The 14724-nt window shown below is 42.0% G+C and overlaps 1 protein-coding gene across 1 annotated transcript in view; it reads right to left on the bottom strand.

Annotated features, from left to right (window-relative positions):
* nrxn2b (neurexin 2b) overlaps positions 1-12749 on the bottom strand; it is a 437850-nt gene extending 425101 nt beyond the window's left edge. Inside the window, exon 1 of the mRNA XM_067261168.1 lies at positions 12038-12749. Within this exon, the coding sequence (XP_067117269.1) occupies positions 12038-12749 (712 nt within the window). The remainder of the gene's footprint in view (positions 1-12037) is intronic.
* Positions 12750-14724: the final 1975 nt, after the last annotated feature.

Consider the following 14724-nt stretch of genomic DNA (forward strand, 5'->3'; position numbering starts at 1 on the left):
CTGAATGATTGATGGGCAGTTATCTTGACATGCAGCTTCAGTGAAGAGTAAAACTCCCACGCTTTGTGCTTCACTCCTCACTGTTAGCCCCTCTCTCTGGGACGCACCTTGTTTCACCGGCAGATTCTACGTCTGCTCGTAACGTACTCGAGCTTCATCAAACAGAATGGCTATACTGTTTGTGTTTCCAGGGCCTCCTGTTTGGAAATCGTCCCAAGTGCCCTTTAAGGGAAGTCGTCTTGTTTTGTTTTTTACATACATATTTGAAAGTCAGTCTTCAACATGGTAGTCGGTGGATAGGGGAAGCAAATCTGATTTGTCAGAATAGCCCATGAGAACACACAGAGTTCAATCTCAGCTTAGCCGCCAAGCAAAGGAAGGAATCAAGCCTCAATTTTGAAAATGTCCCACACGCTATTTGACTACTTAAAACATTTATAGTAAAAGGTAGACTATGTCAGATTATCACGTTTTGTGATAAGCCTTGTTATTTTCAGGAATTTTAAGGAAATTTTAAGGAAAAAAAAAGTCCACATTATCATCGCCCAAATCAAATTGGCGACATGGTGTGCAGGGAAAATAATTCTGGCTTCTAATGTTGTCAGAAACCTAACTTGGCACATTGGAGTCCTGATGATGCCTCCAGTGCAAACAGCTCCAGACTTAGCGACCACAGTATGGCAAGCGAATCAGCAATCAAGGCTCATTTCCTTGTAATTGGCTGTCACAGGCGCTATATTAACGCTATAGGTGGTCCCGTCTGTTTCAGATCCCTCAACAAATAACTAAGTCAGACCACCAGTTCAATGCATCAGAGATCTATAAAGTAAGTCTAAATAATGTCTGGTCTCACTCGATATGATACCACAATTCATCCAGGTATTCAACCTCAAAGAGGCCATTTTGGAGGGCACACGTGTATTCACTGTGTATTGTTAGTGCTTGGAAGAAAGTCTGGGTAAAGGGTAGACAAAGCCTTGGAATAACACATTGTGCAGTAAAAGGGAGTTTATGGGGCACTGTACGGGGTCCAGCAACTGTAAGTAATCTTTCCATACATTGATTGCACCTGATACATGTTAGAAAGTCAGTAAGTGTGTGTTTGTTTGTGTATGTGGTGGTGGTGCTGGGGGGGGGGATTACAATGCTCTTTTGAAGCTCAGCCTGCAGGTGTTTGATTGAATTGGAATCCGCAGAGCAAGGGATGGCTCTGTGTGTGTGTCCACAGTCTTGTCTTAAAGCCCCACTGTGCTGGTTGGTATCATCACTCTCCCACGCTCTACTGCCTCTCCTACTAAACCCTCTTCATTCACCCCTCTCTCTTTCAATTTTTCCTCTCTCCGTCTCTCTCTTTCCTCTCCATGTCTCTTTTCTGACTCAAAGCACAAACAAGTCGTCCGAGAGAGGCTGCGGGGGTCACCTGACGCATGGAGATGGTCAGGCCGCCATCAGTCAGCGGGGCGCTGAGAGAAGCCCCCCCCCCCCCCCCCCCCCCCCCCCGGAGGTTGGAAGGCCACGTCTCGCTGACAGAGACTAACAACGCAATGTGAGACGAATGCTCGGCATCTCTCCCGTCCACGGCCCTGTCCCCCGTCCCCACGAGCTGCAGGCTCTGAAGAGGCACACATGGGGATTCCTAGGTACAAACTACACTAAAATGGAGTTAGGAGCACTGTAAATCTTGTGTGATGCGGGAAGTCACTTGAGGATGATAACTTGACAGATTTTCACGGGAGACTACTCTAATTTTAAGGCAAAGAATACTCAAGCCAAATCTGGATGAAAAATAGGATGCTGCAATTATGACTGAGAACATTAATTGAGGTGTTTAATTTGAATTTGAATGAGGTATAAGAAGGTGTTTGCTGAAGTTTCAATTTTATATTGATCTCTCTTTCCACCAGAATGTCTCACCTCATAATGAAAACAATTGGACACAGGAAACCACCACTGAAGTAAAAATCTACCAAGTCAGCTCACACTTCGTGGGATTTCAAGGCTAGATAGGAGGAAGTGAGCATGTTTCTGTCTGTCGCTGATAATCTCCGCTATTCTAAAGGCTGTTTTCTCCAGGGAGCCCTGTGTCTGTTAATTAACGGCACTTGCAAATAGTCTGGAGACCTTTACTGTAGAAAAAAATCAAGACAAATTGTGTTAGGCCCCACAGCAAGAGCTAAAAATCCATGTATATGAAATCAGTGGGTGCTGACACTGACTGTCATTGGATACTGATGCCATGTACTGGGTTCATTTGAAGGAGCCCTAGGAGAACCGGTCCAATCGATATAGGCTGTTCTGTAACAACTGCTTAAGGAACTAACATGCTGGCAATGTATTAATACAACATCTTCATTTTTTAAATAAGTGACTATCAAGTTGACTATGTTGTCAGTGTGAATGGAAAGACTTTGGAAGAAAGCATGGTTGTCATTCTACCTGTAGTACATGCTATAAATGCTACTAGAAAATATTTTGAAACATGTATCTGTTTCAACGACTTGCTTTGGAAATATTTACAATATGGATTATTGTAGAAGTTTGGGGGAACTTCATCATCCCTTTAGACGTTGTGTCTAATAAAAAGAGATGCTAAGACACCTTAACTCAGTGGCCCTTTGAAAAAGGAGGGTGCCCCCATGGTTTTCCATTTTGTGTTCTAATTCTCCCTCCACATCACGTTCGGACCCTTAATGTGGATGAATCAGAAGTGACATGTGTGACGGCGGCATGCACGGCAGACTTATTGCCGCGCCTCACTTTTTCCGTTTCAGCGTGACAGTGGAGAGAGAGACGGCTTTAATTGCTTGTGACGGCCATTCCGACTCTGAAGCTCAAAGCAAGTAAAGACTCACCTGGGAGAAAGAAGGGAAGGCAACGGCGTGGAAACATCCCATCGACATCAGGCTCCTGAATGCTCGCCTGAACGCTTGCGGCTCTCTACGTCAGCCGAGAGCGAGGCTTATGAGTCAAAACAAACACGTTCTGCGCGCGTCGCAACACCGCAGAGTCAGACAAGTTAACCTCTCTCTCTAATCCATTAATGCTTGCTTTTGTGCACTTTGCAAGGAAAATATATCTCCATAAGCGTATTCATTCGGTACGAAAAAAGAAGGAAATTAGGGGATTAGGGAATTAAGGAAGTCTCTCAACTTGAGATGTTTTATGGGATAGGCTTTGCTTGAGGTAGTTGTAGGGTTTGTAGAGATTGAGAGGCGCAAAGCATGGTATCTCAAAAGAATTAAACCCTTCACGTCAGCAAGCAAAAAAGGCACGTGTAAAGAAGTAGAGAGAGAGAGAGAGAGAGAGAGAGAGAGGACAAGGGTATACAGAGAAAGACTGAGACAGAGAAAAAGGACACAGACAGGGAGAGAGAGAAAGACAGAAGCATGTAAGTCAACAATGAAGCTTTGATCAAAGTATGGCAAGGTATAATATTGGGAAACCCAAGCCCAAACTGGTGGGTTTTCACATTGCTGTCTGTTTGAGGGTGCTGGGAATCCATCAGGAAAGTGGAGAGGAGGAGAGAGGAACACTGTGTGTCCTTTGAACCTGTGATTGCTCCGCTAGCAAAAAGCCATGACTACTCTTTTCTGTCTGAGGAAAAGGAAAGGTGTGCGCGACTGTGGACAGAGGAGTGGAGGATGATAGTGTGTAAGAGAGAGAGAAAGAGAAAGTGTGAGTGAGGTAACAAAGCAGGGGTAGAGAAACGGGAAATAGAAAAAGAGAGAAAACAAGAGAAAGGAAGATGGATAGAGTAGACAAAGCTAAAGAAAGAGCAGACATCAGCACTGCAGGGTTTTCCATCCTTCCCCTCCACCTTCACATCTCAACCGCTATGACAGGGAGAAGCAGGATAACTGGCCTGATCCGCTACACTATCCCTTTCCCCTGCCCCCTCCGCCCTGCTGCCTCCCATGCCCACCCACATCCTCCCCCCCCCCCCCCCCCCCACAGATGAGCCCCGGTGGGGCAAAGCCAGCTCAGAGCCATCCCCCTCCTGGGGGGAAGAAGGTCACGGGTGGTAGGGGGAGCTACTGTAGTGCTCATCCTTTTAATTAACCAGCAGGCCACAAGCTGCTGTGTTAGGTCGTCTCTAGTCCTGGAAGGGACCCCTGTGGGTCTGGCACAAAACAACACGAGAGATCAGGGGGATTGTGGCTGGAAACGGATGATGTGTGTGAATAATCCCCCTGAAGTCTAAGGGACAGGAGATAACCGTTTGATCTTACTGTTGGGGGACTAACTCACGGTTAGAGATAAACGGCGTCAGAAAAACCTCTGTCAGTCTCGGACAAAATGCTGTAAAACCAAACAGCGTCAAACCAAACAGTGTCAGAAAAACCTCTGTCAGTCTCAGACAAAATGCCGTCAAACCAAGACTGAAGACTGAAGACCTCATGTACGTACATTCGCAAACGTAGCGTTATTAGCGCCATGGCCAACCTGCAGATTGCGCACGCTGTGATACTTCAGTTTACGTCGTATTTACGAAACCTGCAGGTCATTGCGTAATCAGCACCTTTGTCCGGCCACTATACCGTACATTGCATAGCATTTAAACGCGCAATTGAATGGGCCTCATTCTCTCTTTCTATCATGGATCAGCCACCAAAGTCAAAACAGCGATGGCTGTTTGAAATGATCCTGATGCCAATATTTATAATGTAGCGAGGAGTTTAACAACTGCTGGAATGGAATGTGAACGCAGAGTCGGAGATTCGATGTAATCTTTGATTTCTTCCAGTAACTGTAATATTGCATGGCTGCTTAATATGTAACGCGTAATGATTTTGTGTTCACTCAACTCAAAAAGTGTGATCCTTGTGGCAAAAATCATTTGGCCTATGCCTTCGTCTTGCTCGGGTTACAGCTGCCATTTCACCATGAGGCATATGCGCATCCTGGTTTACGCCTGCTTTTAACAGGTGGAGAATTTTCAAGTGCGCTTTCACAGGTGGTTTTTGTACATACCGCGGAATACATAATTAGGTGCACTTTACGCATCCCCTCCCATCTCTTTATGGGAAACTCCCATTTTCCCCTTGACCCTCCCGTGAATGCATATGCATGACACGGAAAAGCGCAATTTGCCATTTTCAGTTCCCGCGACAGGCAGTCTGCGCTTTTACCTCAGTGCGGCATGTTTGTACATACCTCGCCATGCTTTTACGCGCAAATTCGAAACAAATACGCCTGAAGTGGGCACAAAACTGTTAGTAAGAGGCCCTGAGTCTGACGACTTTTGGTCTGAGACCGAACGCCTTTTCGTTTGAGTCTGACACTTGAGTCTGAGATCTGAGGATGTCCTAAAATGAACACCGTAAGGAGGTCATGGTTTACTACCTTATTGGTCAGTTTATCATTGAGAAATTTCGTTTCCCAAAGCCAATGAAGGTCCTTCACCACAACACTCTACAAACCCTTTTTTAATATAGGAACACTAACCTCACTCTAAACACAATCGGTTGTTGACAAGTCTCAATTGCATTTGAATTTTCACTTGGTGAAACATTTCTAAGCTTCACTGTTCAGGTGTCTGCCCAAACTAACTGAATTTTGTTTTGCAAAAGGTGAGTGCTTTGTTTCAGCAATTTAAAAAATGACCAAAATATGCCTAGCAATATTAACATGTTGGATATTCTTCTCCTAACTGTTTTGTGACCCGAGTCAGTTATATTTGCATTGATGTATGTACATTTAGGAATTGTGTTGCTACTTTTTTAGTCAGAGGACGCACCTCCCCCATCATCTCCCACCAGGGTGTAAAACACAATTATCATGGTGATGTACAGTATGACTCATCTATGTGGCCTCATCTTTGAACTTCTCCAAAACTTCCATGGAGACTGTGGAGAAAAAAGCGCACATTTTCTAACAGGTTTTTTAGTCAGGCAGGTCTTCAAAATATATCCAGCAGAATAACCAGTTTCTTTGCAACCATACTTTACTGTTATTGTATGCTACACAAAGATAACTAAATACTTTACTTACTGGTTTACAGATTGTTAAACTAACCAATAGATGACCAAGCTGGTAAACAAATCAGTTATGAAAATTCAACGTTAAATACAATGTATTTGGTCAAGCTTATGTAGGCATCCCACACCTAGTACTCATCATGCTAATATACAGACATAGAACAGTAGTACACAAACACAGTCTCATCTCCACTGAGGACACCTTATTCCATTCCATCTATGTACATTATTTTATCCCCTTCAAACCACGTCAGCATATCATACTCCTAACTTCGTAACAGCCTTGAGAGCTTTCCATACCTATTCAGAGAGATTGAAAAGTGAGAACAGAAATGTGGATGCTCTAGTTCTGATTCTGTTCTGTTTGCTTGCATATGTTTATAAGATTACATGAATAGACATTTACATTTAGTCATTTAGCAGACGCTCTTATCCAGAGCGACTTACAGTAAGTACAGGGACATTCCCCCCGAGGCAAGTAGGGTGAAGTGCCTTGCCCAAGGACACAATGTCAGTTTGCATGACCGGGAATCGAACTGGCAACCTTCGGATTACTAGCCCGCTTCCCTCACCCTCAGACATACTGACCTTGTGACTACATAGGGGATTGATATAAAATGTAATATCAAATACTTGATTTAATTTATTCTTCATATCATAGAACAGGTATGTATCATACATAAACTTCTCTTGGCACTCAACTCATGCAATAAAAGGAACTGCTAATTTTTATATTTTTATATATAAAGCATTCAATCAAAGCTCAAATTTCAAACTAACTGTACTATTAGTGTATCAATCCTGGGAATCCTGAGGAAGACATTTGTTTTTGAGAATGTTCAGGTACAGTAGTGGAATGTGTGTATGATCCTTTCTATCTTTTGGAGGAAGAAAAACAGGAATGCACCACATCAAGCTATCAGTACAAAACCTCACAACAAAGCTTTCTCCTGCTGCCTTTATGCTGCAACATGGCTCTATAGTCCCAGGTCACAGCTCTGTGGTTAAAGGGGTCTCCCTGCCCTATGAACAGGGGCTAGGGCTGTTAAACTGCAAGGCTCCTGAGGGAGTAAGGTTCAGCCGTATGATAAAAAGTGATGATGAGAGTGGAATTGAAGCGAAGTGGTTGTTAATGAGAGAAGCAGCTGTTTTGAACGCCCACCACAGAGCGTGCCAACTACGAGGAGGTACAGTATTGCTGATGCTGTACTCTGACCCATATTTTTTGCGACAGAGCTGCACAATTGAAGAAAGGTTAAGACATTTTGATTTTAAGCTATTTGGGTTATTTGAGGATCCTGCTTTGCATGATCTCCAGTAGCTCCTTTTAACATGAGAATGAATTATTACTGTTTTTTACAATTCCAAGTTCACATACGGACCTTCAGTCTATATGAAACAAACCATATCTGTGTATTATATGCTAGATGGAACACATGAAAAATACACAGTAAACATCACATGACTTCCTTTGACACACAAAATTACAAAACCCTAATCAGCATCATTTACAGGAAAAAGTCTGAACCCAGACAAAGTACACATGCATTTAGAGTGCACTAAAAATTATCCCCCAAAACATAAGCTCATGGGTATAAACAGTATCTCAATCACTAAATCTCCACCAAGCTCCATTGAGGCCTTTTCGTTTCGCTGCTCTGATAGTTCATATCTATCCAATTGCGTCCAGGGGCATTTTGGTCTGCGGCCATTGATAATGCCCCTTGGAAATCGAAAATGAACAGAGAAGAAGAACGCAAATGGGTCTGGCAATGCCAGGCTACCTGTTCTCATGTCTGGTGGGGAAATGAAGGGAAGTTTTAGTATCAAGGCGGCCATTTTCCTAAGCTCATTTAACCTTTAATTTCCCCGGCTAGTGAGACCGTAGGCTCCCGGGCCTCTGCACTGCCAATGGGGGTTATCTGAAAAGACACCAAGGGTCACTATCAATTATAAAAAACAATGGCCTGTACAGGTGATACACAGTCCCCTTTAATTAGAGGCTCCCATGCTTGAAATTGTCAGAAACCAACTGGTTCAATGGCAGGGTGCAATGGGAAACATTCTAAGGGTGAGGCTGTGGGCTGAGGTTGGGAGGAGGCGAAATTGTGTTCAAGTGTTTGTGTTTAAGTTTGTGGGAGTGTAAGCCCTTGTGTGGTACTGATTTTTGAGACAAACAGCATTCACACACCCTGTAGGTGAATATTAAGAAGAGAACACGCATTCTGCCCTCATTCTTTTTCTTTGTGCTCACAGACTTGAAAGCTTTTTCTTTGTGCCAACCTACACTCTTTCATGGAATCCTCAGACAACCCAATCAAAGGCAACTGTTTTCCAGACCCTCTCTTCACAAGTTAGGTATACAAGCAAAATAGAAGCGAGAGAAATATTTGATGTACCATTAGGGAAAAGGGTTGTGAGACTATCACCCCCATTCTAATCGTAAAACATGTCACAAACGAAACCTTTATTACTAACCATTCTGCCACTCAAATGTTTTTTTTTTACATTACCTACTACAATACCTCCATACTTTTTTGGTAGTATGACTGTTAAAGAACTCAATATATATCAAAAAATGTTGCAGTACACTGCTCTTCTTCGAATGAGTAGAGGTCTTTAGATAAAAGACTCAAGGCAGTTCCTTTGACATGCCCTCCTTTCATAGCAAAGCCAACACAGCCCATCATAGCCTTGGTTAGCAAAGACATTTAAGTGGCTTAAACCAACTAAAGAGACAGAGAGAAAAAGAGGGATACACAGAGTCAGAGAGAGACCTTTACATCTCCACCCGCATGTTAGATAAAAGGAATAAATAGGCTTCTGTACAGGCGGTTGGGAAATAATGACCCAATTTACAGTGCTCAAACCAAAGAACAGCTCAGAAACAAATTAGCACAGACCAAATGAATATCTTCATGCTCTCGTTTCTGTAACCCTCCCCCTCTCTATCTTTCTCTCCCCTACTTGCTCAGTTTCACTCTCTCTATTCGTCTCTGTCTCTTTCCCTCTCTTTTCCTCTCTCCATTTCAAAAGGACAAATGTTTCCCGCAGTCACAGTGGCATCGCATTGGTATTCTGCTCTCAATTTCGCCAAGAGCTATAGGGCTGTATCTCCTCTCAGCCCCCACCATACAGACACCAAGCAATCTGACACAGAAGAGAAAGGAAAGAGGGGGTGAAGGTTTAGAGAAAGAGGAAGGAACAGCGAGAAAAGAGGGAAAAGGAGAGTAAAACAAGGAGGAGAGAGTTGAGGAGAATGGAATAATATAAATAATGATTGAGGAGAGAGCAGAGGGGGAAAAGTCTATGTCAGATACACTTGCAATTCATGGGTCTTGGCAAGCACAAATAACGGAGCCCTGCACTATCAAGAGACGAAAAGGGCGAGAGTGTATCTGTTTCTTCAAGTGTGTTTTTAACTGCGAACACATATGAGCATGGGTATGCAAGGAAGAGTGTACGTATGTGCCAGTGTCAGAAAGAGATGCGTATGTTGGCCGTTTTGCCCACTGTGTCAAACTCATTTTGATCTTCATAGACAACTGCACTTCCAATATCCTTAAGTATAGAGATAGATCTTATAACAAAAATTCTGAAATTGGATCTACCTCAAAACAATCTCAGAAGTATATATATGCCATCATTTTTTTATCCAACATGAGTTTACTTACTTGCATTTGTGACACACTTCAAAATTCAACCTGGTATTTGCATTTATCAGATGATACACATCAACAAAAGCATGTACAAATTGTATGGATTGTATAAGAAGTATGATTTTGACCATTTTTTCAAAATAATTATGTTGCTTCCGAAAATTACATCACCATCATCAATCAACCGGAGGAGCTCGGAAGCCCATAGATTATTGATGATCACCATAGATATAGCTGATCTGCACAGTAAAAAGAAAATGGACAGCTACTATAGTGGCAGCAACATTACTTGGCATGAAAACTGTAAATGTAAATGAAGCAGCAAAAACTAAGGAAGAGAAGACAAAATGGTGAAGGAGAAGTGTAGATATGCCTGCAACATAAGGAGAACGGCTAGAGGGTGTGAGTGGTGCAAGTTAGACATAGAAAAAAAGGGGGATGATTGGAAGTGCTGACAGGTAAAGGTTAGATAAATAGGTGAAGAGAGAGTGAAGGAGGAAGAACAAGAAAGAGAATATTGGTGGGAAACAGTGATTTCAGAGAAATGGAAAGGAAATATTGCCTCAAAGAAAGTGTGAAAATATATGGTGGGATCGAAAGAAATCCCAGATGAATGAACAAGAACATAAGAAAGTAAAGTGAAATAAATATGTTACAGGGATATGTCAGTGAGGGAGTGGAAGTGAATGATAGAGGCCAAGTGATAGAAAGATGGGTGGTGAGTGGTCGTGGCACTGACATGAGGGGCATGCACAAAAACAAATGCAAGACAAGTACAGAGAGCCACTTAGGGACCAAAAAAACACATTTGTTGGTTAATAGAATTATCTATTTCAATTGATAACAATAGAAACATGGATGACAAGAAGGAAAAAGCTATGTTTTAATGCTGCACCTTAGATTCACAAGTAAATGCTTGACATGTCAACCTCACTCACAAAACCACATTCAATTTTCATTACGTAGACCCTCTCAAAATGAAGTTAGTCACTAACAAACAGCAGATGCATCTTTAGCAATTCATCTTTTTAGCAATATGTTTTCTTTCTTTGTGAAATTACCTTCAAGAGAATGTATGTACCTTCAAGTTTGACAAACATTCTCCACATCTGCTTCAACTCATCTATCAAACTTATGTCTCCATAAGAGACCACGTCGCCACAGAATAGAGACATCACTTGAGACTCCTCCAAAAATGTGAGTCGCTACCTCACTGCATGATTCTTCAAAAGATCACTGAGCAGACTCCATTAGAATATACATTAGCATCTTGATTGCATGACTAGCTTTGCCTTGAAGATTGTGACAGCGTTGCTGTTGCTTAGTGGCTTTAAAAGGGATCACTTATCTCTCTTTCATCTTATATGGTGGACGATAATTAAATAGCCTATCGCCTACCCTGATAATCCTATGTTTTGAAACCACAATGTTGACCCTTGAATATCATTTTTGTATTTTTAACCCTTTGATACACAAGCTATGCTTACCCTTTCTAATGCACAACATGGGTCCAAATGACCCACATTCATTTCCTATGATATTTAATGTATGGCTGGGTGTTTTTTTGCTATAGCTTCTTAAATCAATAAATTTCATTATTAAAAATTATAATTATTCATTAAGTATCTTTTTTGATTACCACAAATTGTTATTTTAATATTGGTCTTTCTTGCTTTCTGAGCAAAAAACCTTTTTCGTTTGTGTTACTACATCAAGTTTATAGTATTCACTGTGGAATTCAATAGAAACTTCAGATTTTTGCAATTTGGAACATATTTACTGTGGATAACTATTCACCTGCCACACATTTCACAACTCAACACAGCTGCTTTTAGGCTTGGAGATGTTCATCAGTGACAACATCATTGAGGAGGTTCTGAAATGCAACAACTTAGGGATGAAGAGCAGCAGCAGCAAAAGGGAAAGAGTGGAGAAGCATTGACAAACAGGAATTCATGGCCTCTTTCAGTTTGACCCTCCTTGCAGGGGAGGACAAGAGCCTAGATGTGGCCTTGCGGGAGAGTTTTTGGATCCAATTGCAAAATCCAATGTATAAAGCCACCGAAGAAACACATATGAAATATCATAGGTAATGAATGTGGGTCCTTTTACACCCAAGTTGTGCATTAGAGGGGTAGTGATACAAAAATGATTTTTATTCAAAAAGAAAGAAAGAAAAAATGAAAATAAGGACTTGTGATGACTATAAAGTTAATTGAGGAATACCTGGAATACTGAAAAAAATGCAAAGATATAGAAAACTCCATCGGGTCACTTTGGACCCATGTTGTGTATCAAAGGGTTAAAGTGACTATTATTTATCACGTTTTGCTATTATCAGATTTTGTACATTTACAGTACAATCTCACAAGTCACTGGACAAAAGATTTCCCATCTTACCTTCCTTGCAGTACTTCCCCTTGAAGCGTGTGTGTGTGCAGTCGCAGTGGACTTCTCCATACTGGATAGAGCAGAACCCTCCGTTGAGGCATGGGTTTTGCTTGGTGCACAGGTACTCCAGGTCACTCTGGATACCCTGGCTGTTGAGCAGGGTTGGAGGCATCTCGCCCACTTTCAGGTTGGAGATCAGGCCTTGAAAAGGGGGCTCGTATTTGACTGTGCTGGAGGTCAACGCTGACAGACGCACGTCTGGAGGAATCCCTCCGACAAAAAGGTCGCTGACCACAGCCATCTCCTTCCTCTTGGACTTGACTTCTGCCACCTTAGTCTCACCATCCACCATCAAAAGGGTCTCGCGGAAGTTGCGGGTAAGGAGGACCATATGCCAGCGGTCATCGTTGACCCGTGTCTCCATGTGTAAGGTTGCCGGCTCTGCGCAATGAATGGCAAAGCGGAGCTGGAGGCGTCCACTGGCAATCAGGAGCTCCATGAAGTCACAGTTCCCACCATCATCTAGATAGAGAACCAGGGCTTTGCTGATATTGGTTTTCAAACTGAAGCTCAGCTCACCCACTGAGCCTGCCTCCCAACGCCCATAGCGTGCCCACTGGCCGGGAGCACCTCCAAACTCCAGTGACCTCACCGTGGCTAGCAGGCTGAACAACATCAACGACCACAAGGGCCAACATGGAAAACTCAACCCTCTTGTCATATTTAGTTTTTCTTTTGTAACCAAGTAAAAAATGGCCGAAATCTAAATGGCAAATATGTGGCCTTGCCAAACTTATCTTTTTTTAGGTTCTTTGTTGTTTTTTCAAACGTAAATAGAGATTATTATTATGTCTGTCTGTGCTGGGATAGGAGTTCTCCCAGGCTGGGGGACCGTGAGTGAATCAAACCTCACAGGACCCAATTCCAAAGCCTGACGAATCAGCAGATTTTTACTTCCTCCGGCACTCTATTTCTCTGCTTTATCCTGACTCCCTTCTCCGTCTCTCCATTGGTTGGTGCCTTTGGGACTTCAAGGAAGGAAAATTATGATGGGAGGGAAGAGAGAGGGGAGCTATGCGATAATTCTATATCAGCTTTTTGTTCAAAAAAAGCCTTTGGTCAATCATAGGCCCGAAAAGAACTGTAGTCCTAAGAATCTGCATAAAGCTTTTCCAGAAACTGGATTCAACAACAGTTCTGAGTAGATCCTTTCAGTCTTGTTTGTTTTAGGGGAGAATGGGTAAGGAGGAGAGGATGAAAGAGAGCACAGAAGAGCTGTCAGAGTGTGGTCATGATTTTGTAAAAAAAAAAAACCTTCCTGTTCTGAAGGCTCCGGTCCAAGGTGATTACAAAGGTCCTGCTCCCATCATTTTCCTGCCAGAGTACTGAAAGAAAAAGAATATCTCATTAAGTTACAAGTTCATCATTAACATGCCTTCAACATCAACAAATCATTACAAATATTCAATTTAAGTCTATGAGACAAAGTAAAAATAGAGATTATTTCTGGCTTAGTTTGGTAGCAAATGCATCTTGCCATATAGTTTAGTCAATTATGTGCTTAATTTTTAGTTATTGTATGTATTTAAATTATCTTTAAGCAGAGCCGTGTGTGCTAATGAATGTGTGCAATACATTTTAAGAAAAGGTTTATGCTTTGCAATGCTTATTTGTGTTCATTTGGATGCACATAGGTAGCAAGAAGCCTTTGCTTTATCTCAGAAGCTCAGGTTTGATTCCACCAGAACAGGATCAGCAAGGCCAGTATGGACAGCTTGAATCCATTTTTTTTCTTTCCATCCCTAAGCAACAAGTCATTGGCTAAATCATCTCTGCGGGGGGCCCATCGCACACCATATAGAGGGCATGTTTTTGTTTAGGTTTATGTTCTCATTGCTCATAACATGGCTGCACATACACACACATAGTGTACTAGCAAGTGCTCACAAGCACTGAGGAGGAGAGAGCACTGAAAAATCCTGCTTAAGTGGAGTATTTGTCATTTGTGTCTGCTAAATGAAAAAAAGTGCTAAATCACTAAATAATGGAAGAAAGACAACATGATTTTTAGTATAATATTTAAAGTATGAAGCAATATGTAAAGTGAAGTTTTTAAGAACAGTATAACATGTTAAAGAGATTGTGTTTGTTAAGAGAATTACATTTAAAATCCTACATCCATCAAGGGTATACTGATAATTGGGAAACAATAAAAATGGCGCAAACAAAGAGGCTATAGATTCAGATGTGGTCATCAATGAATGGTTTGACACAGAGAGGTTTAAGGCTAGATATTTGTATATAACTGCTAGTAGTGTAACAATAGCTAGGCTAGCTGCTGACATCACCCCTTTGATTTGTTTCCTTGCTGTAGGAATACTGGTTCACCAGCAGACGGGAGACTTTATAATTGAGCGACAGCCAGCCTAGGAGTAACACATTGCATTTGTTGGATGACTTACAAAAAGCAATGTTCTTATTCAACTGCAAATACTGATATCAGATTGTGGCACAATTGAGGGAAAAAATGCTGGCCAGCTACCTTAACCTGGATCCTTTAATACAGATGAAGACGAAGAGAGACTGATAATCCACAATGTTGGTGCTTAGTGATATTTTGTGAAGAAGTGTCAACTGTTATTTAACTTGAATGAAACAGGACTCAACCCAAGTCAGATTTCCATGTTGATTTAGTC

Source organism: Osmerus mordax, chromosome 23 (genome assembly GCF_038355195.1).
Source record: "Osmerus mordax isolate fOsmMor3 chromosome 23, fOsmMor3.pri, whole genome shotgun sequence".
NCBI lineage: Eukaryota > Metazoa > Chordata > Actinopteri > Osmeriformes > Osmeridae > Osmerus > Osmerus mordax.